Source organism: Doryrhamphus excisus, linkage group LG8, assembly GCF_037039965.1.
Source record: "Doryrhamphus excisus strain RoL-2023G ecotype Guam linkage group LG8, RoL_Dexc_Guam_v1.1, whole genome shotgun sequence".
Taxonomy (NCBI): domain Eukaryota; kingdom Metazoa; phylum Chordata; class Actinopteri; order Syngnathiformes; family Syngnathidae; genus Doryrhamphus; species Doryrhamphus excisus.
Window position 1 is genome coordinate 21,501,553 of NC_136364.1, and position 26,269 is coordinate 21,527,821.

Below are 26,269 nucleotides of genomic sequence, written 5' to 3' on the forward strand. Positions count from 1 at the left end.
AGTAAACTTGTGAGTGAAGATTTTTTAAGGATTGGTGTCTTTTTTTTTAACACAGCCCTCAGCGGCGAGGAAAAGGTGACGAAGTCCGAGGCGAACAAGGATGAATTTAGCTGGCCTTGGAGTAAAGTACGCTATTCAATTATAACTTTATTTGTGTAACATAACATGCTTCACGTGCTTTTACATCAAGTGCTTATTTATTTATACTTTGGTCAATTAATATCTCATTTTTAAAAGTCTAATCTATATTTCTGCTCTGACCTGTACTTTATTAAACTAAAATGGTAATGACTCAGAAATGTACCAAGAGTCACATTTGTGTATATTTCCTTAGAATAAAGACAAATCTGGCGACAAAGATAAATCCAGCAGCAAAGATAAATCTAGCAGCAAAGATAAACATGGCAGCAAAGACAAACACGGCGACCCTGCAAAAGATGAAAAGAAGAAGAAAAAGCAACCCAAGGACGGAAATAAACGGGACACTTCCTCATCTTCCTCTTCCTCTTCATCTTCCTCCTCCAGCAGTGATGAGGTGAGTTTGTTGTGGTTTATTTGCAAGAGACGTCTTTTTTAGACGAATAGAATGCTGCTCGCCGTGTGCAACATACCTGTCACGCCTTGTTTTAAAGGTCACTGCTGGTACACAGCAACATATAAGCAGCAGGTTTTACCAGCCGTGCCGGACTAAACCTCGCCTGGCAACACCCACTCATCCCGTCTCTGACACCCTTACAATGTGACTAACCTGCATTTCTGCAGACATATTTGACTTCTGCACCCGTTTCCCACAGTAGCCAAATTTTGCTTGCATTCTCTTGTGGTCACGTGTTACATGAGCAATGCAAATATCCGAAGGAGTCGCCAAAAGCAGAGCATGAGAGAAAGGACAAAGGTCATACAGCAAAGTCATGCCACAACCTTCTAAATATGTTTTTTAACAATATTAGAGCCTTCTAGATATGAACTAACACCCCTATAGTGCTGATATAAATGTTTTTCTTAGGGGCGTCTGAGTGATGGTGGACAGGAAGTGATGTCAGGGGGGTTTTAGTTGAGTTTTTAAACATTTGCACCCACCCCACTATTGAGAAACTGGTAATATGTATTTATTTAACTGCGCGGACATTGGCGACATGATGCATTAATTAATTCTGTAAAAAAAAGGTCACACAGAACATAGAGAAATAGGTAGAAAGGAGACAGAAATGGAGTTGTTCATCGTTCTATAATATACAGGATTACTTGCCCAGAATCTACCTATAGTGTATGAATGAACCAGGTGAGGTAATGAGGTTAAAAAAAAGGTCACACAGAACATAGAGAAATATACAGTGCGCTTGAACGCTTCTCAAGAGGAAGAAAGGAGACAGAAATGGAGTTGTTCATCGTTCTATAATATACAGGATTACTTGGCCGGAATCTACCTATAGTGTATGAATGAACCAGGTGAGGTAATGAGGTAAAAAAAGGTCACACAGAACATAGAGAAATATACCGTGCGCTTGAACGCTTCTCAAGAGGAAGAAAGGAGACAGAAATTGAGTTGTTTATCGTTCTATAATATACAGGATTACTTGGCCGGAATCTACCCATAGTGTATGAATGAACCAGGTGAGGTAATGAGGTAAAAAAAAAAGGTTACACAGAACATAGAAAAATATACAGTGCGCTTGAACGTTTCTCAAGAGGAAGAAAGGAGACAGAAATGGAGGTGTTCATCGTTCTATAATATACAGGATTACTTGGCCGGAATCTACCTATAGTGTATGAATGAACCAGGTGAGGTAATGAGGTAAAAAAAGGTCACACCGAACATAGAGAAATATACAGTGCGCTTGAACGTTTCTCAAGAGGAAGAAAGGAGACAGAAATGGAGGTGTTCATCGTTATATAATATACAGGATTATTTGGCCGGAATCTACCTATAGTGTATGAATGAACCAGGTGAGGTAATGAGGTAAAAAAAGGTCACACAGAACATAGAGAAATATACCGTGCGCTTGAACGCTTCTCAAGAGGAAGAAAGGAGACAGAAATTGAGTTGTTTATCGTTCTATAATATACAGGATTACTTGGCCGGAATCTACCCATAGTGTATGAATGAACCAGGTGAGGTAATGAGGTAAAAAAAAAAGGTTACACAGAACATAGAGAAATATACAGTGCGCTTGAACGTTTCTCAAGAGGAAGAAAGGAGACAGAAATGGAGGTGTTCATCGTTCTATAATATACAGGATTACTTGGCCAGAATCTACCTATAGTGTATGAATGAACCAGGTGAGGTAATGAGGTTAAAAAAAAGGTCACACAGAACATAGAGAAATATACACTGCGCTTGAACGCTTCTCAAGAGGAAGAAAGGAGACAGAAATGGAGTTGTTCATCGTTCTATAATATACAGGATTACTTGCCCAGAATCTACCTATAGTGTATGAATGAACCAGGTGAGGTAATGAGGTTAAAAAAAAGGTCACACAGAACATAGAGAAATATACAGTGCGCTTGAACGCTTCTCAAGAGGAAGAAAGGAGACAAAAATGGAGGTGTTCATCGTTCTATAATATACAGGATTATTTGGCCGGAATCTACCTATAGTGTATGAATGAACCAGGTGAGGTAATGAGGTTAAAAAAAGGTCACACAGAACATAGAGAAATATACACTGCGCTTGAACGCTTCTCAAGAGGAAGAAAGGAGACAGAAATTGAGTTGTTCATCTTTCTATAATACACAGGATTATTTGGCCGGAATCTACCTATAGTGTATGAATGAACCAGGTGAGGTACTGAGGTTAAAAAAAAGGTCACACAGAACATAGAAAAATATACAGTGCGCTTGAACGTTTCTCAAGAGGAAGAAAGGAGACAGAAATGGAGGTGTTCATCGTTCTATAATATACAGGATTACTTGGCCGGAATCTACCCATAGTGTATGAATGAACCAGGTGAGGTAATGAGGTTAAAAAAAAGGTCACACAGAACATAGAAAAATATACAGTGCGCTTGAACGTTTCTCAAGAGGAAGAAAGGAGACAGAAATGGAGGTGTTCATCGTTCTATAATATACAGGATTATTTGGCCGGAATCTACCTATAGTGTATGAATGAACCAGGTGAGGTAATGAGGTAAAAAAAGGTCACACAGAACATAGAGAAATATACCGTGCGCTTGAACGCTTCTCAAGAGGAAGAAAGGAGACAGAAATTGAGTTGTTTATCGTTCTATAATATACAGGATTACTTGGCCGGAATCTACCCATAGTGTATGAATGAACCAGGTGAGGTAATGAGGTAAAAAAAAAAGGTTACACAGAACATAGAGAAATATACAGTGCGCTTGAACGTTTCTCAAGAGGAAGAAAGGAGACAGAAATTGAGTTGTTCATCGTTCTATAATATACAGTATTTTTTGTCCGGAATCTACCTATAGTGTAGGAATGAATCAGGTGAGTTAATGCGGTTAAAAAAAGGTCACACACAACATAGAGAAATATACAGTGCGCTTGAACGCTTCTCAAGAAGAAGAAAGAAGGCAGAAATTGAGTTGTTCATCGTTCTATAATATACAGGATTACTTGGCCGGAATCTACCTATAGTGTATGAATGAACCAGGTGAGGTAATGATGTACCTTCTGCCATCTGGTGAGTGGTGGTCAGTCACTGTACATCGCTGGCATCTAGATCGATGAGCACTTTATTTTGAGTACATAATTAAGTGGAATTGGATAATTGGTGGTCGGGAATCACGGGTCAAATGTAGCCTTAACTGCTCCAAATGAGGGGAAGTCATTTTGGGGCTTCTTAGGGCCGCTGCGGTTGCCAGAACCATTCATTCATAAAATATAGGATCTGCGGCACTTAAGATGTTCTTTAATAAATCATCTTCTCTTCCTGCAGTAACAGCATTGTCCTTTTTGTCATTCCAGGACTGATGCTTTCTGGGGGACAATCTGCTAATATGCTGCACTGGCTCTGTGTGTGTGTGTGTGTGTGTGTGTGCGCGCGTGTGTCGATGCAATCTTCTTTTGTCCTGTTACGAGTAACGCAATGTTGGGGTGTGAACACATAGTCATTCCAAACAGTTAATGATGTGACTCCAAGCGATTTAAAACAAGTAAAGTTGGTTGTCACCACAAGATGGCACTGTTTCCTTCCTTCCTGCTTATTCATAGCTACAGTATTGATACAGTATTGGCATTATTATGGCAAACAAATTACACGGAAAACGACTAATTGGGCAAATTTGGACTGTTTATTATTAGGGTCCAATCGTGTTTTTTGCCATCAGACATTAATGACTGTGTGTTTAGTTATTTTGAGGGGACAATGCATTTAGATTATTATCCAAGCTGTGTACAATTTAGTTTACATTGTATTAAAATTTTATTTCTTCAGTGCTGTCATCAAAAGATAATCAAAAATCTGCAGAAATGTGAGATGTGTACTCTGTTTGACAATTGGACAGCCCTGTTGATGCAGTGGCCGCTATCCATATTTGGAATATTTAATGGGCTAAAATGCAGCCCTGTCAGAAAAAGGTCCGTTCTAAATTGAGAAATGCATAATTGGTGCTCATGAAAAAAACATGAAAAGCAATATAGCCTGTATTGGCTATAGCTGAAGGACATATTGAATAATTAACAAATGTTGATTCTGTATGCTGTGTTTACTTTATTATTCAAATTACTGTCAAATATTCCCTTTTATTTACCCCGGATTATTTGGATTTGTAGATCACTTCCATACCTTTTTTTTTAATTTTATTTGCCGTATGGAAACAATTACTAATAAAACGGGTCAATATAATATTTTTATAAGGTAAAATACTCTAAACAACACAATAATCTACAGCTACTACAGTAAATATACTGCAAAAATAATGGGATTGTAATGTATCTTGTGGTATGATTATTATCTGTATATTATATTGTGTGTACCTGTTGTATATATTGGGTGTAAACACACTGCATACATTATGCACAGTACAAATATACATATTCCTTTGTTTTCAAATAGGCCTCGATCCCTAAACATACCACAAGATGGCGCCAGTACGCTTCTTTCTCTCTCTCGCTCCCTACATGGCGTCAGCGGTTTCCCAGCAACAGGCTATCTCAAGCTCCTTTGCTATTATCCGCCACACAGGCCCGTCAAGCTAGCAGAAACATTCACAGTGTGACAGGACGTGAGATGCTTTTCTAAATAAAGTGCAAATAACTAAGATAGTAAAGTTGGTGATGGAGGAAGTGAGAATAACAAACGCATTAAATATGTTAAGATGTGAATTTATTTGTGGACGACCGTCACTTTACAGCTGCTAATCAAATCATTTTCTCATGTAAAGATTGCAACTAAATGGCTTTTTACTTTAGTATTAGCTCATTTTAACCACAAAACTATGTCATATGTTTCCAACTGTCAAGGATTTTTTTTTCATTGAGTTCTATAGGTGTTTTATTTTGACATGCCCTACCCGGAAACTACGTGAATACAACGTGAGTTTTACTCTCCGGTCCGCTCAGCTGCTGTATCTCAAGCGAGGAAGCATGGAGCGCCAAAGGACCCCTTGGAGGCACCTACCGAGGCGGCGGGGAAAAGAGTCACTTTGTGACGAGTTTCCAAATTAGAGACAACATTCAGACCCAACGCAGAGTTTCTACCCGCTCCAAGTCTGGTTTTCTACTATTTTGTGCGTCATTTGACTCGGTGACAAACATTTTGTCAGGCGACTTGGACCGACCTGCTGATCAAAAGGACGGACTGTATCGTCAGACGTTGGACCGTACCGTACCGGACATGAATCGGGGCTTCTTTTGGGACACACTTGTGAACACATTACCTTGTTTTGGGACATCAACGTGTCTGGAGTGCGCTGCGTAAAAAAAAAAAAAAAAAAGCTACTTGTTCCATGTCACATGACATTACAAGAAAGAGTTCTCTCCCTTGAAACCGAGCCTGGCACGGATCGGAACATTTCGGAACCATGGTGAAATTTCACAACTCGGACCTATGGATAGCCTGGATGCTCATTTTCTGCATGGAGGGTGAGTTTTCTTACAAAATAAATTACTTTATTTTTTTGCCATCAGTTACATTAAGAGGTGTCCGAAAAGGAGTAGGTAGAAGCGGAGCTGATTTAATTCTTCTTTATGTACTTTATATTGCTGATAATCCAGTCACACTCTGTGCGTATCACTTCTATAACATGTGTTAAAAAAAATACACAAAATGTAAAATTTGGTTCATATTGACCACAGGAAGTGAACAAAAATTTTGAATATTTAAAAGAATAGAGATTATATACAGCAATACATGGGTAGTTTATGCAGGTATTGAAAATACACCCAATGTCAAATAAATTTCAAATTTTACAAATTTCCCCACTGAGGGACGAATAAAGGCATATCTTAATAAATTAAATAATATCAACAACAACCATATTTTTATGCGCTAATGAAATTGCATAAAAAAAAACAGATGTGGAATGAAATAGTGGCAGACGCTCAATCGCTCTTCTCCAAGAGCGCATGCAACAACATTTGATCCCTCCTTAATACTTGATGTTTTAGATCAGGCACTCAAATCCCTAACATTTCCACCCAACTGAAGCCCTCATTTGAAAAGACTTTTTTCCCCCAGCAGGCTAAAGCACTTCTGACAGTGTAGGTTTTATCTCTAATGCACCATCTCTACAGTATATATACGTATATATATATAGTATCTCCGACACTTCCATGTATTCCTTCTACATTTATAGTACACACAACTGTTGCAGATACACATGATGTTTGTGTATTTGAACTAGAAACTAAGGTAATCCTCCAGAATAACAACAAACATGGTGAACCAGGCAGCACAGAAGCCATCTGTGAATGTTGTTTTTTGTTTATTTTTATAGTAAAAAGTAGTAAAATACACATAGTCATAGTTTTTTTTTTTTTTTAGCCTGATAGAGATATTGGGTTATGAAAAAAGCTGATATCCCGTATTTATCGGTCAATATTCGATGTATGGAGTCCAGATACTTCAGAATGGGCCTGATCGATAAATTGGTCGGGCTTTTATTGATACTGTCATCATAATCAAACAAAAACAAAATTACTGTCATATTTAATGTTTTGTATTATGAGTACAAATGCCAGTAGTGCATAAACAATGACGCTGTAAACATAAACGTAAACAGTGACTCTATTTTAGACTGGTCGCCAGTAAATTGCAGGTTTATCCGATTAATCGACAACTATTATGGTATTCGATTAATTGTTTTCAGATTAATCAACAAAGAAAATAATCCTTTGTTGGGAATACTCCATAATAATATACAATACGATACAATATTTTAGCCTTTTTACATTAGTGTTTCAATTTCATTTGACTTTCTGGCATATTTGTTTACATATTTTGCCTGGCTCTTGCTTGTCCCACGGGCGAGCTACAAATGGCTACCATGTTCATGGGCTACGTGCTAACTTACTTTTTAAAGTGTCGCTAATCTTGTTGTCATTATAGTATTTACTTGTTTTCAATATAAACACGTAGTATGTACAGCTTTAAGATTAATAGTGCGAATTAATCTGTGCTATCATAACCCTGGCCTCTCAATTGGTTGGGGTTGCTGGAGCCTATCCCAGCTGTCTTCCGGCGAGAGGCGGGGTACACCCTGGACTGGTGGCCAGCCAATCACAGAGCACATATAGACAAACAACCATTCACACTCACATTCATACCTATGGACAATTTGGAGTGGCTAATTAACCTAGCATGTTTTTGGAATGTGGGAGGAAACCGGAGTACCCGGAGAAAACCCACGCATGCACGGGGAGAACATGCAAACTCCACACAGAGATGGCCGAGGGTGGAATTGAACACGCTAACAAATTAAAAAATTAAAAAATTAAAAAATTAAAAAATTAAAAAATTAAAAAATTAAAAAATTTAAAAATTTAAAAATTTAAAAATTTAAAAATTTAAAAATTTAAAAATTTAAAAATTTTAAAATTTAAACAATTTAATTTTTTTTGTCAAAATAAAATTAAAAAAATGAAGCTCGCCTTCCCATGCAGCCCACAACCACAGCTTCAAAAAAAATGAAGCAATGCAAAAATGCTACCATGGTGTCTTGACCAAGTCCCAACTCCCTGTCAAGGAACAAAAGCTTCATCCACCGTGTGTCCCCACATGCGTGCGCGCACCCACATATGCTCCACTCACCAGTTTGACTCGTCAATTTGAACGTGACAGGCTTGGTGTGAGATTGAATTTAGCTGTGATTGTCAAGGTGTTTCACTTGGCTGCTCACTTATTTAGTTGTGGTCGTCTGCAGTGAGAGGATGTATGGTGTCCAGTCACTTTTACTCAAGTCCAGCCGTGCACACACACAAGATCCTTCTATTGTGTAACCTGATGGTTTAAATCAGGGGTCTCAAACTCAATTTACCTGGGGGCCACTGGAGCTAGGGTCTGGGCAAGGCTGGGCCGCATCAGGTTTTCTAAAAAAAAAACAAACGCATTAATTAAAAACAGAAAAATATACAAACTTTTTCAGTGCTTTGGTTCCGATTTTCTACAAGAAAAGCTCTGATAAAACATTCCACTGTTCTCAAATATCTTAATTTTATTTTTCTACACAAAATAAGATGAAAAATAAATAAACAAATCAAGAATAAAGAAAATCAATCAGTAATAAATAAATATAATAATAATAATAAAACTGCAAATAATAAAAACTTAAGAAACCACATATAGTTGGTGGGTAGACAAATTATTTTTTCATATTAAAATGAACAAAGCATTATTAGAGCCCTGTAGACATGACAAAACACGACTATAGTCACATTTATACTTTTTTTTATTTACAACATATTGCGCAACTGCAGGGTCTTGAGACACATGCTAACTCGCAAACTAGAGAGCTAGCGACCTAAACGGTAGCCTTCAAGTTATTTCCTTTCAACTTAAATAGCCAAAAACTTACCACTTCCACACGGATAGGGAGGATAACTATTAACAGTTATTTAACCTTTAACATGAACATTAATCAAACGTAATCATTTTTTTCTGGGTACATGATACCATACAGCATCCATATCAAACATTAAACTTTCATATCAAGGCAGGGGCCTCAAAGTAGTGTCCTGCGGGCCACATTTGGCCCACGGACCGCCTGTTTGAGACCACTGGTTTAAATTAAAAATGCAACATTGTACCCCATCTTCATCCTCCTTGTCAGTTTCTCCTCTTCCCCCTTTTTTTTTTTGTTGTTTCTTAGCGGGGAGTTGCAAGTGTTTCTATAAATAAATCCCAGTGCAGTGTATTGATTGCAGTTGCTTGTTTTGGCTTTTGTGTGTACTGACCTCGACGCTTTGCATGTCACAATTTGTCAGCAGATTGATCGTTTGGTTATGTCAGCAGGGGCTGGATTCTTTCTAGCGGTATTTTTTCGAGCTTTTCTGTTGCAATTTTGCACAATAGGTCCCCTTTAAACCCTAAAAAAAAAAAAAAATGCATATAAATAATAACCCAGGGCACATATAGACAAACAACCATTCACACTATGGACACTGTGGACAATTTGGAGTCGCTAATTAACCTAGCATGTTTTTTTTTTTTGGAATGTGGGAGGAAACCGGAGTACCTGGAGAAAACCCATGCATGCACGGGGAGAACACTTTTTTTCAATAATGTTCTGCTTCTTAAAATCAATACTGATAACCGATAAAACTTTTGTATGCGTTTTTTTTTTCTTTAAACCCTAAAAAAATAAAAGACGCATATAAATAATAACCCAGGGGCACATAGACAAATAACCATTCACACTCACATTCATACCTATGGACAATTTGGAGTCGCTAATTAACCTAGCATGTTTTTTTTTTTGGCATGTGGGAGGAAACCGGAGTACCCGGAGAAAACCCACGCATGCACGGGGAGAACATGCAAACTCCACACAGAGATGGCCGAAGGTGGAATTGAACTCAGGTCTTGCGCGCTAACAAACGTAAAAATGTAAAAATGTAAAAATGTAAAAATGTAAAAATGTAAAAATGTAAAAATGTAAAAATGTAAAAATGTAAAAATGTAAAAATTTAAAAATTTAAAAATTTAAAAATTTAAAAATTTAAAAATTTAAAAATTTAAAAATTTAAATTTTTTTTAAAGTCCCAACTCCCTGTCAGGGAACAAAAGCTTCATCCACTGTGTGTCCCCACAAAATTTTTAAATTTTTAAATTTTTAAATTTTTAAATTTTTATATTTTTATATTTTTAAATTTTTAAATTTTTAAATTTTTAAATTTTTAAATTTTTAAATTTGTAAATTTTTAAATTTTTAAATTTTTAAATTTTTAATTTTTTACATTTTTACATTTTTACATTTTTACATTTTTACATTTTTACATTTTTACATTTTTACATTTTTACATTTTTACATTTTTACATTTTTACATTTTTACATTTTTACATTTTTACATTTTTACGTTTGTTAGCGCGCAAGACCCGAGTTCAATTCCACCTTCGGCCATCTCTGTGTGGAGTTTGCATGTTCTCCCCGTGCATGCGTGGGTTTTCTCCGGGAACTCCGGTTTCCTCCCACATGCCAAAAAAAAAAACATGCTAGGTTAATTAGCGACTCCAAATTGTCCATAGGTATGAATGTGAGTGTGAATGGTTATTTGTCTATGTGCCCCTGGGTTATTATTTATATGCGTCTTTTATTTTTTTAGGGTTTAAAGAAAAAAAAAACGCATACAAAAGTTTTATCGGTTATCAGTATTGATTTTAAGAAGCAGAACATTATCGAAAAAAGTACTTTTTTTTTAATTCATATGACGCATGAGTGTGATTCATAATATTGCCTTTCATCAGATAGTAAATGATGATTTTTTTTCTGGTGTGTTGCCTACTTCAGTCAATGGTGCCTCAACAGAAAAAACACCACGGCTTCAAAAATGTTCTTTCTAATGTATTGAATAGTCAAATGGGTTATGTTGTTTTGTCATCTCAAGGGAAGTTTCCAGACATTCAAAAAACAGTAGCGTCTCTATGCTCGTAAACTGATTTTTTTCAGCTGCTGTCACAATGAGCCCCCCCCGGCGGTATCAGCACAGAGCCGGTCTGTGTGTACCCCCCCCCCCCCCCCCGCATGTATGATGAGTCCACCTGGAACAAACCCCAAGGGTGTGGCTGAAGCCAGTAAGGAGATTCATTTAAGTCAACACAAATAAAATGGAGGCGGCGGTGGTGCTAAACTTTTCAACTGCTGTTCCAAATCCCACAAACGATGTCCGTCTGTTGGTTGCTTGACATTCATGAAGCTCAAATCGCTCTTTTGTTGTCAACTTTTATAACTTTTCAGAGTTTAAAATGACATATCTTGCTTGGCTGATTTTGCAGGGAACTAAGTACTTAGTGTACTTAGAACACCGAGGGGGCATACTGTACATACTGTACATTAGGGGTGTAAGAAAATATCGTTTCGGCGATATATATCACGATACTTCATTGATATTAAAAAGTGTGATATCAATATTTTTAGGCAATTATCATAGACTGTATATGGTATTTATTGAAGTGCAGACACAGCAAAGGTTCATATAATTAAATTTAAATGTTCATTAAATTAAATTAAATTTAATTAATTTAAATTAAATTTAATATAGTTAAATTAAAATTAAAATTTAAATGAATTAAATGAATTAAATTAACCTTTAATTAAAAAATGTAAAAATGTAAAAATGTAAAAATGTAAAAATGTAAAAATGTAAAAATGTAAAAATGTAAAAATGTAAAAATTAAAAAATTAAAAAATGTAAACATTTAAACATTTAAAAATGTAAACATTTAAACATTTAAACATTTAAACATTTAAACATTTAAACATTTAAACATTTAAACATTTAAACATTTAAACATTTAAACATTTAAACATTTAAACATTTAAACATTTTTAAATTAAAAAATTAAAAAATTAAAAAATTAAAAAATTTAAAAATTTAAAAATTTAAAAATTTAAAAATTTAAAAATTTAAAAATTTAAAAATTTAAAAATTTAAAAATTAAAAAATTAAAAAATTAAAAAATTAAAAAATTTAAAAATTTAAAAATTTAAAAATTTAAAAATTGAAATTAAAAAATTTTAAAATTAAAAAATGCAAGTACAGTATACAAGTTTTTTTTTATTTTTGTTTTTATTTTTATTTTTATTTTTATTTTTATTTTTATTTTTATTTTTATTTTTATTTTTATTTTTATTTTTATTTTTATTTTTATTTTTATTTTTATTTTTATTTTATCATTATATTATAGCACATCATTATATTGAGGTAAAAGGGATAATTTATCACTTTCATTAATCATTTCTATGCATTTTGAGTTGTTTCTGCATTTAAAACTATAATTGTAAACCTATTAAAAAATTGTATGTGTTAACATTTATGGGTGTCCGGAACAGATGAATTGGATTTACATGATTTCTATTAATGATGCTAACTGAGCTAACAAAACTGTAATTGGAAAAAGTCAGAAACAGAGACCATAAATAATTTTCCCATGGATCTGAGACTCCAGGTGAGAGAATGCTTGGGACATTTTTCCGAACCATCCGACTTAGAAGGCGGCTCTCCCTCGGTAAATCCCGCTTAAGCAGAATACATGCGATAAATAAATCCTCTCGCTTTCTGTTTTTATCTGATAAGCAACATTTTTTTTCCTCTGCTCTTTCTGCCTGCTGCTAAAAAGGAGCAGCTGGAACATGAGTGTCGGACAGATGGAACTTTCCACCTCGATTATTTTTCTCACTAAAAATAGCCTCTCAAAAAATTAAAAGACCGCTGGGACCGTTGGCAAAGTGCATGTTCGCGTGTGTGTGTGTGTGTGCATGCGTATGTTTTGAGCGACAGAGGCGTGGAAAACTTCAGACGACGCGGTCCTCAGATGACGGTGGCAGCAGCCATCCTGGGAGTGTGAATGAATAAATGATAGGCAGATATTTGGAGGAGAGAGAGAGAGAGAGCGCAGCAGTCGCCCAGTCCCACGGCCTCTAAAGCACACATTAAACCAGACCCTGAAGGCAGCTCGGCAGTTGGCCAAGCATCTGGGGCAAACATCTGACGTGGTCACCGAGGTTTGGGTGTTTGAGGTTTTCAGATGCTTATTCCTTTTGTTCAGAGTGTTTTTTTTATGGTTTCCTGTAATGTAAATAAGTGTATTAGGACATCTGGTGTGAGACCGGTTCAGGCTTGTTGCTGTCTACACCGTACCATACAAATCTGTGAAAGCACTACAAGCAACAACCAGCGACCCTTAGATGCACGAGTGACCGGACCCTACACTCGTCCATAAGTGGGTCAAAAATCACCCATACTAGAATCAATGCCTTTTTATGCCAATTTTGCTATTTTGGTTAGGAATAATCACTTGTATGATATTTAGTATTATATTTAGGACCACACAAGAATGATTTCATGTTAGAAACATCTTCATTTTTCACTTTTTTTCATCTTTGAAAAAGAAAATGACCCCGTACAACAATAGAAAATGTGAGGATCCATTGTGTGTTACATAAAGGTAAGTTAAAAATGTGAATGGCATGATATCAAAAATATGATTTTTGAGGAATACCTGGAATATGAAATGATAAAAATGTTTCATTACAAAGATATTTCAAGAAAACACCCTTGACCGGGTCATTTTTGACCCACTTATGGAAGGTTGGGGTAGTAACACAAAAACAAAAATTTCTTAAAATGTATAAAATTTAAAAATATGAATGGCATGATAAAAAATTATGTTTTTTGAGGAATACCTGGAATATGAAATGATAACATTTTACATTATGAAGATATTTCAAGAAAACAACCTGACCGGGTCATTTTTGACCCACTTATGGAAGGTTGGGGTAGTAACACAAAAACAAAAAATTCTTAAAATGTATAAAAGATAAGTTAAAAATGTGAACGGCATGATATCAAAAATATGTTTTTTGAGGAATACCTGGAATATGAAATGATAAAAATTTTTAATTACGAAGATATTTCAAAAAACAAACTGACCGGGTCATTTTTGACCCACTTATGGAAGGTTGGGGTAGTAACACAAAACCAAAAATTTCTTAGAATTTATAAAAAGAAAGTTAAAAATGTGAACGGCATCATATCAAAAACATGTTTTTTTAGGAATACCTGGAATATGAAATGATAAAAAAATTTCATTACGAAGATATTTCAAGAAAACAACCTGACTGGGTAATTTTTGACCCACTTATGGAAGGTTGGGGTAGTAACACAAAACCAAAAATTTCTTAAAATGTATAAAAGATAAGTTAAAAATGTGAATGGCATGATAAAAAAATATGATTTTTGAGGAATACCTGGAATATGAAATGATAAAAAAATTTCATTACGAAGATATTTCAAGAAAACAACCTGACCGGGTCATTTTTGACCCACTTATGGAAGGTTGGGGTAGTAACACAAAACCAAAAATTTCTTAAAATGTATAAAAGATAAGTTAAAAATGTGAATGGCATGATAAAAAATTATGTTTTTTGAGGAATACCTGGAATATGAAATGATAAAAAATTTTAATTACGGAGATATTTCAAGAAAACAACCTGACCGGGTCATTTTTGACCCACTTATGCATCTAAGGGTTAAGATGATTCGGACAATGTTTTCCAAACGTTTTGCATTCGGATGAGATCATGTCTTAGATTGATGTTACTTTTCAGTTGGGCATGTGTGTGCATGCGTGAACGCTGTGCTCTCATAAATATTTACAACCGTCTCCCTTATGTCGTTCACACCTTGCTGGTTCTGAAGCTTTGACGGGATCTTTGCAGATGGGACCTCGACATTAAATCGCTAACTCAGGGGACATTTTGGCACGTATAATGTTATGGTGGACTTGTTGGGAGAAAAAAAAGTTTTGGAAAAAGTCTCTTTTCCTTTTCCGTTTTCTGTAGGGGATTTCCTAATGTTAGCGATACTCGCTCTAAATAAATGATATGGATTTAGGTTTTAAATATCTGCACGGTGGAGGAGTGTCATGATGTGCTATAGTATATATCACTATATTGACACTTACTATGGTACACATAATGGTATATTATGAGGTATATTATTAAAAAATTATTTAAAAAAACCCACGACCTTAAACTGTATTATGGAAAGCAGGAAGTGAACAAATGTAACAGTTACTGATTGTAAAAGTACCAGATGGAGGGGTAGGATTTAATAAGCTTTGCTTCTTCCTACTCCTTTTGGACATGTGGAACTGGGAACTGATTATGGGATGCACTCAATTGTAATCTGATGCATGTTCAAATGAAATAAAACCATTACCATTACCATTACCATTACCATTACCATTACCATTACCATTACCATTACCATTACCATTACCATTACCATTACCATTACCATTACCATTACCATTACCTTTAATTAACACTTGATTGTTGACAATGATGGCTGTGAGGTAGCGATATCACACGGACGCCACCTTATGGTTTTGCTATCATTTCTTGAATTCAATCCTGTTTCTCACTTTAAAAGGCAACTTACTTTGGCTCCATTGTGGGTTATTTTGCAGCAATGATTGATAAAAAAAAAAGCAAAGAGCAAAAAAAAAGCAAAATCAGTATGCGGATTGAAAGGATCTGCTGTGGCGACTCGGAAATCATGAAAAAAGCGAAAGAAACAAACAAAAAAGTCAACTACAGAGTCAAGCGCTGATGACGTCGTAGATGGTCAACAGAGCTGGGAGACAATGACTTCCGATTCAGGGACGTTTTGTCATTTACACGTGTAGTACTTTTAACGTACATTCACACTAGCATTCAAACCTAGGTAATCCTGAACTGGGACTGGACTATCGGAGAAAATCTAAGTCCCCTTATTAAAACCTCACAATCATGGGGAGAACAATGAAACATGAACCCATAAGAGTTACTGACTATACGATGCAACCAGCGTCCACATTCACAGCGGTCCAAACTCCCTGCTGGACCATTTATTGTACATCCATACGTGCAGGCGGTATTGCATATCTGTGGAATGACCATGTTCCGTATAGTTTGCGCTGTTTGTCATTGTAAGCTTTGAGCTGAGATCAATGGCAAATGAAAAGGTTCTGTGCACACATTAATCCCCCAAGTGTCTGCTAACCGATAGATTGAGTCCCTGGGTTCACATATTCCTCCAGAAAGTAAATTACAGTAGATCCCAAAGGATCAAGGGTTGACTGAATTCTATTGACTAAGCCCAGATAGATCCACCAATCCCAGTTCCCAGTGCTAACGATGACATTGTGTTCCCGGTTTGCTGGGCAGTGTCAGACTATTGTTTATTGTCTATGAAGGCAAATTCCACAGTGATCTTGGAAATTGGGCATTTTACATTTGGGAAAAAAAAAAATGAATACATTGGAAAGACATGTTTGGAATCCTAAGAATATTCACGAGTGGATAGTGTTCTTATTATTTGCCTGATTAGTAATTTTAAGATTAGTCATGCTTATGTAAATGTATGGTACTTTATGTAAATTACAGACGTTCTTCGTTTTGCAATGTTTTGTGGTTATAATGCACTCCCATGAATTATTAATACTGTCCAAAAGGAAATATAACTAGTTATGTGTGTGCAGCAGAATGCAATATCACTTTTTTTGTGTGAACTTTTTGCCCATTGTTTGATCTCCCAGGTGTAAGGCAGACTTCTAATTGCAGTCGATCAAAGAACAGGAAAGCGAAAAGTGATGTGTGATAGAGTTTCAGCTGAAATGAAAGGAAATGTATCCAAAACTGTGGTGAGACCAGCCATGTTTGGTCTAGAGCAGTGGTCTCAAACACGCGGCCAGCGGGCCAAATGTGGCCCGCAGGACACTACTTTGAGGCCCCCGCCTTGATATGAAAGTTTAATGTTAGTGCGGCCCGCGCAAGTTTGATATGGATGCTGTATGGTATCATGTACCCAGAAAAAATTATTACGTTTGATTCATGTTCATGTTAAAGGTTAAATAACTGTTAATAGTTATCCTCCCTATCCGTGTGGAAGTGGTAAGTTTTTGGCTTTTTTTAAGTTTAAAGGAAATAACTTGAAGGCTACCGTTTAGGTCGCTAGCTCTCTAGTTTGCGAGTTAGCATGTGTCTCAAGACCCTGCAGTTGCGCAATATGTTGTAAATAAAAAGAGTATAAATGTGACTATAGTCGTGTTTTGTCATGTCTACAGGGCTCTAATAATGCTTTGTTCATTTTATGTGGTTTATTAAGTTTTTATTATTTGCCGTTTTATTATTATTATTATATTTATTTATTTATTACTGATTGATTGATTTTTATTCTTGATTTATTTATTTTTCATCTTATTTTGTGCAGAAAAATAAAAAGTAAGATATTTGAGAACAGTGGAATGTTTTATCAGAGCTTTAGTTATATTTAAGTTTATTCAGTTTTCTGTTTTTAATAAATGCATTTTTTTTTTGGAAAACCTGATGCGGCCCAGACCCTAGCTCCAGTGGCCCCCAAGTAAATTGAGTTTGAGACCCCTGGTCTAGAGACATTGCCACTGAGGAAAAGACAGGAAGCTGAATTGTAGGTAGCAGAGATGAGGATGCTGAGTTTCTCATTGGGAGTGACCAGGATGGATAGGATCATTAAGGAGTACATCACAGGGACATTATTTGTTAGAGACCTTGGAGATAAAGTCAGTTATCGGCCAGACTGAGATGGTTGGGACATGTCCAGAGGAGAGATAGTGAATATATTGGTAGAAGAATGCTTCCAGGTAGGAGGCGTAGAAGAAGACCAAAGAGGAGGTTTATGGATGTAGTGAAGGTGGACATGATGTTGGTGTTGGTGTGAGAGAGACAGATGCAGAAGATGGAGGAGATTGATTTGCTGTGGCGACCCCTGAAGGGAAAAAGCCAAAGAAAAAGATGTATGGTAATGCTAAATGGACCTTCACTTCTTGAATAGCGCTTTTCTACCTTTAAAAATGTATCCTCATATCCTCAGCAACTGGAGTTTCAGTATCTATATTAAGGCTCGAACCGACGTTCAAATCCAGACAACTATTCCGACCACGCCAACGATAACCCAGAGACCACATATGGGTATTTTAAACTCACTGCAGTTCTGCATCACTAATTTGAAATGGATTGTTCATTGATGGAAACAACGACTAAATGACCTGGCAGCACTTGATGAACCCCCAAGGCTGAGCTCACTGGTCTGTCACGCAGGGAAATGATGTGACCTCCACTGTAGCGATGTGTCATTGACACTTTCCGGTGCTGATGGTGGTGCTTCCGTGGATATAGACAAGGTTTTATGCAGGTTAAACAAGGCTCGCGTACTTTAACTTTGTATCATAATGGCACCGGTGCCGATGGAAACGGTAGAAAATTAATGCATAGTATTGGATAATATATAAACAATACCATTGTTTAACATTAAAATTACTTATTATTTTATGTTCACTGAACTTAATTTGCATAGTAGCAGCAACGGAATCCTTGTTGTATGCGAGAGTGAAAGCTGCTTTCGGAAAAAGAACTGCAAAGCCGAATGTATCTGGACATGAGCTACAGAAGCCTCAATCATTCAAAGCAGGCATTAGCAGGCATTAAACCTGTCATCTCCCCCGTACGACATCCGCATTAGGTCCCATTGATTCTATTTGGGAACCGAGCAGGTCATTGTCTGGAGAATTTACAGCCAGCGAGTGGGAATCTTGATGACGTCTTTATTATTTGACTTGTGCCGAAGTGTTCGATATGTTCATGCCGGGGAGACCAAAGGGTCATTTATTGAAAATGCACAGATGGCAACGCAGTTTTTTTTTTACAGTGTTGAAACAATATAGTCAAGGTGGGGGAATAAAAGTGTTGAAAATGCACATCACAACAAAATATTCTTTAAAGGGTACCCATTATGCTCATTTTTCAGCTCTTTTATTGAGTTGTGGACTCCTATAGAGCAGCTACACATAATAACCAAAACACAAAGCTTTATAGTTCTTCCAGAACAGGGGTGGGCAAACTACGGCCCGGGGGCCACATCCGGCCCGCCAAGTGTTTGAATATGGCCTGCCTGTTCTTTCCAAAGTATTTCATTTAAAGTCAACATACAACCTGGCATCATGGCTTGATCAATTTCGTTATTTGATGTGGTCTGTTGTTTACAAAATGCTCCTGAAAAAAGGGACACAAGCACATAATAATAATAATAATAATAATAATAATAATAATAATAATAATAATAATAATAATAATAATAATAATAATAATAATAATAATAATAATAATAATAATAATAATAATAATAATATACCAAAGACAGCTGGGATAGTCTCCAGCACCCCCGTGACCCTCATGAAGATAAGCGGTAGAAAATGAATGAATTGGTACATGTTTGTATATTTCTCAGTTATACCTTTTCAATGTTAGGTTGCTGTGTGATGAGTTTAGTGTTATTTGTAAGATGACAACGTGAGTCAGAGTGTTATATATAATGACCTAGATAGGTAGAAAATGAATGAATGAATGAATAATAATAATGATAATAATAAAATTTTAATTTATAACGCACTTTACATCAAATAAATAATCTCAAAGTGCACAAATGGCAGATTGCATGACACTTTTACGTGTACAAATGGACTGTTGTAAAATACTATATAGTCCGCCCCTTCCGTCAATTTTGTTAAATCAATGGCGGCCCGCGAGTCAAAAAGTTTCCCCACCCCTGTTCCAGAATCTGCACCTATTCAAACGTATTTGTATGGATTTCAAGGTTCCTGCGAAAAGTGCTGTTTTTAATTTATTGCACCTTTTAAAAAAATCTTTTTAAATGTCGGCTTTTAACATACTGACTCCGATCCGGAAGTAGAGACTGGACAGTCCGGAGTGTTTCAAGAAAAGAGGACCTCAAGAGCAATGGTGTGCCGCAACGGGATTTTATGGTTTCGTTTATGGTTTCGTTATTAAAGAAGTGGTATTTTTTCAGAAAAAAAAACCCAACAAGCCATGACGAATGTCTGTTTTTTTTTTTTTTTACTTTTAATTGTGGTAATTGTTTTAATTCTGTAAAGCACTTTGTGTTGCATGTCTTTGCAGGAAAAGTGCTATACAAATAAAGTTGATTTAATTTGATTTGATTTGCTTAAGCAGCTCAGTAATCCAACCACATTCAAAGAGAGAACACTTTTTTTCGCCTTTGCCATCATGCAACTGATAGAAAATGACATTTAATTCACATTTTTGATGACCAAGATTTTGGTTTAATCTTGATTTTGGTCTTAAACTTCTGATCAGCTTTGATGGTTATTTGGAATGAATCGTTTACTCCGATTTTTTTAGATCGGTATTGTCTTTTTGCAGATTAAATACATGCTTTATGAAGTTTAACCTTCCTCTTGTGTTAGCTTTCTGGTATCATCTCTTATGTTAACGGGTCGGTTTTGACCCATGTATTAAATCAGCTATAAAATACACTAAAAACAATAAGTTACCATCAAATTTCTCATGTCTTGGTTACCTTCTTAGGCTTCCTCATCCATGAAAATGTTGGTTTTAAAATTTTTTGTGTGGGCATGGAGGCCTTTTTTGTCACTATACTTCTCAATTTCAATTTCCATAAATGGTAAAATGAACGTCAAAAGAATCATATTAATAAATTGAAGGTTCTTTTGTGTCCTGGCTATTACTGAGGGATATAGAACATATCTCTTAAATCAATTAGTTGTATTTATTTTCGCATTTTAGTATTAATCACAGGTCGCTGCCGACCCTAACACAAGAGGAGGGTTAAGGGCATGGATGGGGGACGTTATGTGCATGCTTTTTGTAACCCCCCCCCCTCCCACCTCCTCCTTCAAGTGTGCTACTTCAGGATTACTCCCTGTTGGGACGAGGGTGACTTTCATTATAAGTTTCTTAATGGGCCGTGTATTCGCTCCCTTAGAGGTGTTCTTTAGGTCTATCGGCAATGTCGTTTAACTTCCTGTGGTGCCTTGCTTTCTCTGTCCTCTTTGTGACCTTTTTACTCTCAACTTTCCCGTATCTTTTCATTCTTTGGCGTCTATCGTTCCATACCTACAGTTGACAACCTCAGACTGAAAAGTGGCTGCTTGTCCTTTTTTTTTTTTTTTTTTTTTTTAAATTTTATTTGGGCAAATATATGAAACATTACAGTGCATTTCTTACATCAATCAAAATATAACTTTCCATTATTTACATTTGTATTCAACTATCTGATCACAATCCCAAAAAGGAGTAGGCTGAAGCAAAAGCTTATAAATGCCTACCCCTTTTTTGCAAGATATAATCATATTCATGCCACTGTCTTGTTTTTTTCCCCTGTTATTAATATCATTGTCATTATCATTTGTATTACATATTTATTGTATTGATATTTGTAATTTTATATCACGTTGTTCTTATTTTCAGCATTCCCCTCTCCCATCGAAGTGCTTTTGCTCTTTGGGCTGCATTTGTAAATAAGAATTTGTTCTTAAATTGATTGCCTGGGTAAATAAAGGTAAAATAAAAAATAAAATAAAATTGTAATATTATTATTGTTATTATCATTATCATTATTATCATTATTGTTATAATCTTTATCATTATTACCATTATTATTGTTATTATTATCACCAGTATTATAATCATCATTAATATTACAATTTTCATCATTATAGTTGTAACAATTTTTTGATTTTTTTTAAATTATTGAATTTTACAGACTTCATTGCTTCTTGTAGAGTGCTGTATCATTCCATCTGTTGTTTTTTGAAATCCGCAGTATTTGTGCTTTTATTATTTTTTTTAAAAATCAATTTATTAGCCCACTTTTCCCCCCTAAGTGTAACATTTACATATGAATTTTTGGATTGCATGTGTCTAATCTTGTGCATTAAAAAAAACAAGAACTTGAGACTGTGTCTGAACAGGTGACCAACTCAAACATCTTGTTTCTTCTTGTTAAGCCCTACCTTGAGGTTTTTAGACGTGCTTTGAGTTTGTGTGTGTCTAGTCTTGTGCATTAAAAAAAAAATGTGATAGCGTGTTAATTGGAAGAATGGTGCATTTAGAGAGAAATGGTAGTTCCCATCTGTGTGCTGTTACAGTAGACTTCACCTGAACACTGTTGCTTTTGTTTCCAGTGGATCAAGGGGCACAGGTTAGCTGGCATAAAAACACAAATGCGTTACAAAAACACATTTCGCACCAAAAATTGTTCCATTAGAATTGCAATTTCTACACCCCCACATGTGCATAAAATACAAATACTTTTTTGAGTTTATATAAAGACACATATCCACTGAATAGTCACTGAATTTCCACGTTATTGTATCATTTTGTTATTCATTTGCAAGTCAGTCGGAATGATACATGGGGTCTTGTTACGCAAGGACCCTTACCAAAAGTTAAGCCTTATGCCACGTTCATACCGGGATATGGGTGTCAGTGCCCCTTGGCGAGCTCCATGTGCGTGCTCAAATCCCTGCAGTGACGCTCATCAAAAACAACAGTGGACATCCCTTGAGAGCCCAATTGAACTTTAACAGCTGTTATTTCTGGAAGTGTTATATTTTATACATCGGATATACAGGATTCACAAAAATTAGGAATTATTACCACTTTATGTAGAATACCATAGGATGTAGATTGTGAGTCAAAAAAGACCCTGGGGGACGTTGCAAGGGAGGGAGAGACGCAATATCCTATACTAATGTTTATTTATAAGGGTCTAGAGCAGGGGTGGGCAAACTACGGCCCGGGGGCCACATCCGGCCCGCCAAGTGTTTGAATACGGCCCGCCCAATCTTTCCAAAGTATTTCATTTGAACTCAACATACAACCTGGCATCATGGCCTGAGCCAACCTTTCGATGGTTTTATCAATTTCGTTTTTTGACATGGTCTGTTGTTTACAAAGTGCTCCTGAAAAAAGGGACACAAGCACATAATAATAATAATAATAATAATTATTATTATTATTAGATTATTAGATTATTATAATTATTATTAGAACTATTATGATTATTATAATTATTATTAGAACTATTATGATTATTATAATTATTATATTAATGCTAATTATTATATTAATTATATATAATATTATTGTTATATTTGCATATTTTACATAATAATAATATAATAATTATTATTTTAATTTTATTGTAATTATTATAATATTTTATTATTTTTAAAATATTTAAATATAAATATAAAATAATAAATAATAATAGCAGATTGCATGACAATTTTACAGATACAATAATACCAGGTGGACTGTTACGTGTAAAATATATATCTATATATGGTTTGCCCACCCCTGGTCTAGAGGGCACTATTAATGTTAAAAAACATATTTTTAAGGTCATAAACAGGTTTTCTATACTCTCTCTTTTGAAATATTCAATTTATAAATCAGTGGAAATTGATTTATGACGGAACCAATTAACCAAGATAAATGGTAATGGTTTTATTTCATTTGAACATGCATCAGATTACAATTGAGTGCATCCCATAATCAGTTCCCAGTTCCACATGTCCAAAAGGAGTAGGAAGAAGCAAAGCTTATTAAATCCTACCCCTCCATCTGCTACTTTTACAATCAGTAACTGTTACATTTGTTCACTTCCTGCTTTCCATAATACAGTTTAAGTTTTTTTTTTTTTTTCAATAATGATGGATTCTTGTATTCAGAATTTCTGTAATAATTTAAAAAGAAAGTATACCGAGGTAAACACAGACATGAATCTGTTTTTTACTTCCAATAATATATAATATAGCGGTACATGCACAACACATGAAGTGGACATCATAACACTGAAAGAAAAATGTTCTTCTGCTCTTAGACGACATGATCAGCGCACCGAATGGATGCTTCCAACAGTTTTTCTGTATATTCTCAAGGTCTGCTGATCATATATCAGAGATATGGAACTTGGTATAAAATGCTCTACTGCTCGCAAATTTATTTTTGATTGTTGGAAGGCGACACTGTGTGATTGGAAGGCCTGGCGAGGCACAGTACATAAGGCATGTTGCAATCAGATAAGATGTGATTGTGGGAGCTTGTGGGAGCTATTTGAAATCATATCGGGTTTCAAGTAGGGGTGGGGGTATGGAGGTGTGTATATATGACCAAACCAAAAATGTATTTTAATGCTGGGTTTTTAATGCGGTTTGAGTTTTCTAGTCTGAGGAACATGCCATTGTAGCACATGAAAATGGTAATGGTAATGGTAATGGTAATGGTTTTATTTCATTTGAACATGCATCAGATTACAATTGAGTGCATCCCATAATCAGTTCCCAGTTCCACATGTCCAAAAGGAGTAGGAAGAAGCAAAGCTTATTAAATCCTACCCCTCCATCTGGTACTTTTACAATCAGTAACTGTTACATTTGTTCACTTCCTGCTTTCCATAATACAGTTTAATGTTTTTTTGTTTTTTTTAAATAATGTGACCATTATCAAGACATACAGTCCATAAAGCATTACATATTTCGTTTAAGGAATTATGTAATAACCATAAAATATTACTAGAATGCCATTCAGTAAAGCGTTAATAATCCTTAATTTAAAAAAAAAGTATGCTTTTTTTTTCCCAACTGTTGTTTAGTTTGGAGACTACTTCTTGGTTCATTGAGAATGATAAAAAGACGGGTGGTACTATTATTATTGGCGGGGGTGATTTTAATAAAAATAAAAATAAAAATAAAAATAAAAATAAAAATAAAAATAAAAATAAAAATAAAAATAAAAATAAAAATAAAAATAAAAATAAAAATAAAAATAAAAATAAAAATAAAAATAAAAATAAAAATAAAAATAAAAAACTGTATTATGGAAAGCAGGAAGTAAATATGCTATATATATCACTATATGGACAGTTACTATGGTACACATAATGTCATGGTCATATCACCTCGTACTTCTGTACGGGACAAAAAAATTACAAAATTTAAAAATTCAAAAAAAAACAAACAAAAAAAACCCAAACTGTATTATGGAAAGCAGGAAGTGAACAAATGTAACAGTTACTGATTCAAGTTACTGATTCAAGTTCATTCAAATGAAATAAAACCAATTACCATTACTGTATCCTTAAGAAAATGTGTCATTTTTGGATCGTTATGCTTATCTACCAATTTTCACTGCGAACTACTTAATTGTAATGAAGTGTTTGTGTCTCATATCTTGTTCATTCATCATTTCATTATTGGAATAATTTTAAGTACACAATGTTTACTGCACACGAGAATCATACACACCCACATACATGTCACAATGCACATTCATCCAATGTCAAACAATCCAATTAGCCACCATCCATTCAATTTGGGTAATTACCCAGAGACTATTAAGTTGTTAATGCCTGTGCACTATCACAGCCGTAATTACGGCCGAGCTACAATGACACGCAATTCCACTTGGCTATCGTTGTTCTATTGTGATGTGATGACACAAGACATGCGAAAATGATAGAGGATCGTGGTGTATAGAATATTGATGGACAGAAAGTGCGCCGTGAGGAGAGTAGGGGGAGGGATGGGGTTCTCTTATAAACATATCTCGTAATAAATGGCACAACATCAGGTGATCTGTCTTCTCTGGCCTGTAAACGGTTGACATTTTGTTTTTATTAAAGCTATGTTTTAGCTGTGTTTTAATGATGACACGTGATGATCAATGATGCCATTGTGCTCGGGACGAGGCTGCTTTATTAACGCAGGCCTTTGTCCTTTTTCAGAACGATTTCTTTCTATTTGAAAGATGATTTGGGAATAAAATGAAGGTCTCTCATGACCAAAGTTGCATATACAGTTGAACATAAAATTATTTAATTTTTTTTTTTTTGCGAGGTCAGGTTTGTGGGAGACCAGAAAAGCTCTAAGATGAACCTGTTTGCCATTCCGCAAAATCCAGTGTCCAAACTAAGGATCGACCGATACACCGATATTTGTGTTCTTTACTTTAATCGGTATCTGCCGATACGGGCATGGGTTTGCCGATATATTTTTCCGCTGCATAATTTACAGACAGGCATCCGCCGGGCAGCTATGTGCAATACACGCAGTTGCGGCACCCCGCAGGGTACATTTTCAACTTTTAATTAGCCTCTTTCTTGTAATTTTTTCATATAAATTAAGGAAGTAAAAGCAGTATCGGCTACAAATATCGGCCCAAGCAAAATCGGCCGTCGGCTAAATGTAATGGAAAAAAATCGGTATCGGCATCGGCCGAAAAAAAAA

At 35.4% G+C, this 26,269-nt stretch overlaps 1 protein-coding gene across 1 annotated transcript in view; it reads left to right on the plus strand.

Moving 5' to 3' along the window:
* igsf11 (immunoglobulin superfamily member 11) overlaps positions 1-26,269 on the plus strand; it is a 140,361-nt gene that overhangs the window by 202 nt on the left and 113,890 nt on the right. The window contains exons 2-4 of the mRNA XM_058080758.2: positions 56-126; positions 335-535; positions 3,928-6,045. Of these exons, the coding sequence (XP_057936741.2) occupies positions 5,985-6,045 (61 nt within the window). The 5' untranslated portion in view covers positions 56-126; positions 335-535; positions 3,928-5,984. The remainder of the gene's footprint in view (positions 1-55; positions 127-334; positions 536-3,927; positions 6,046-26,269) is intronic.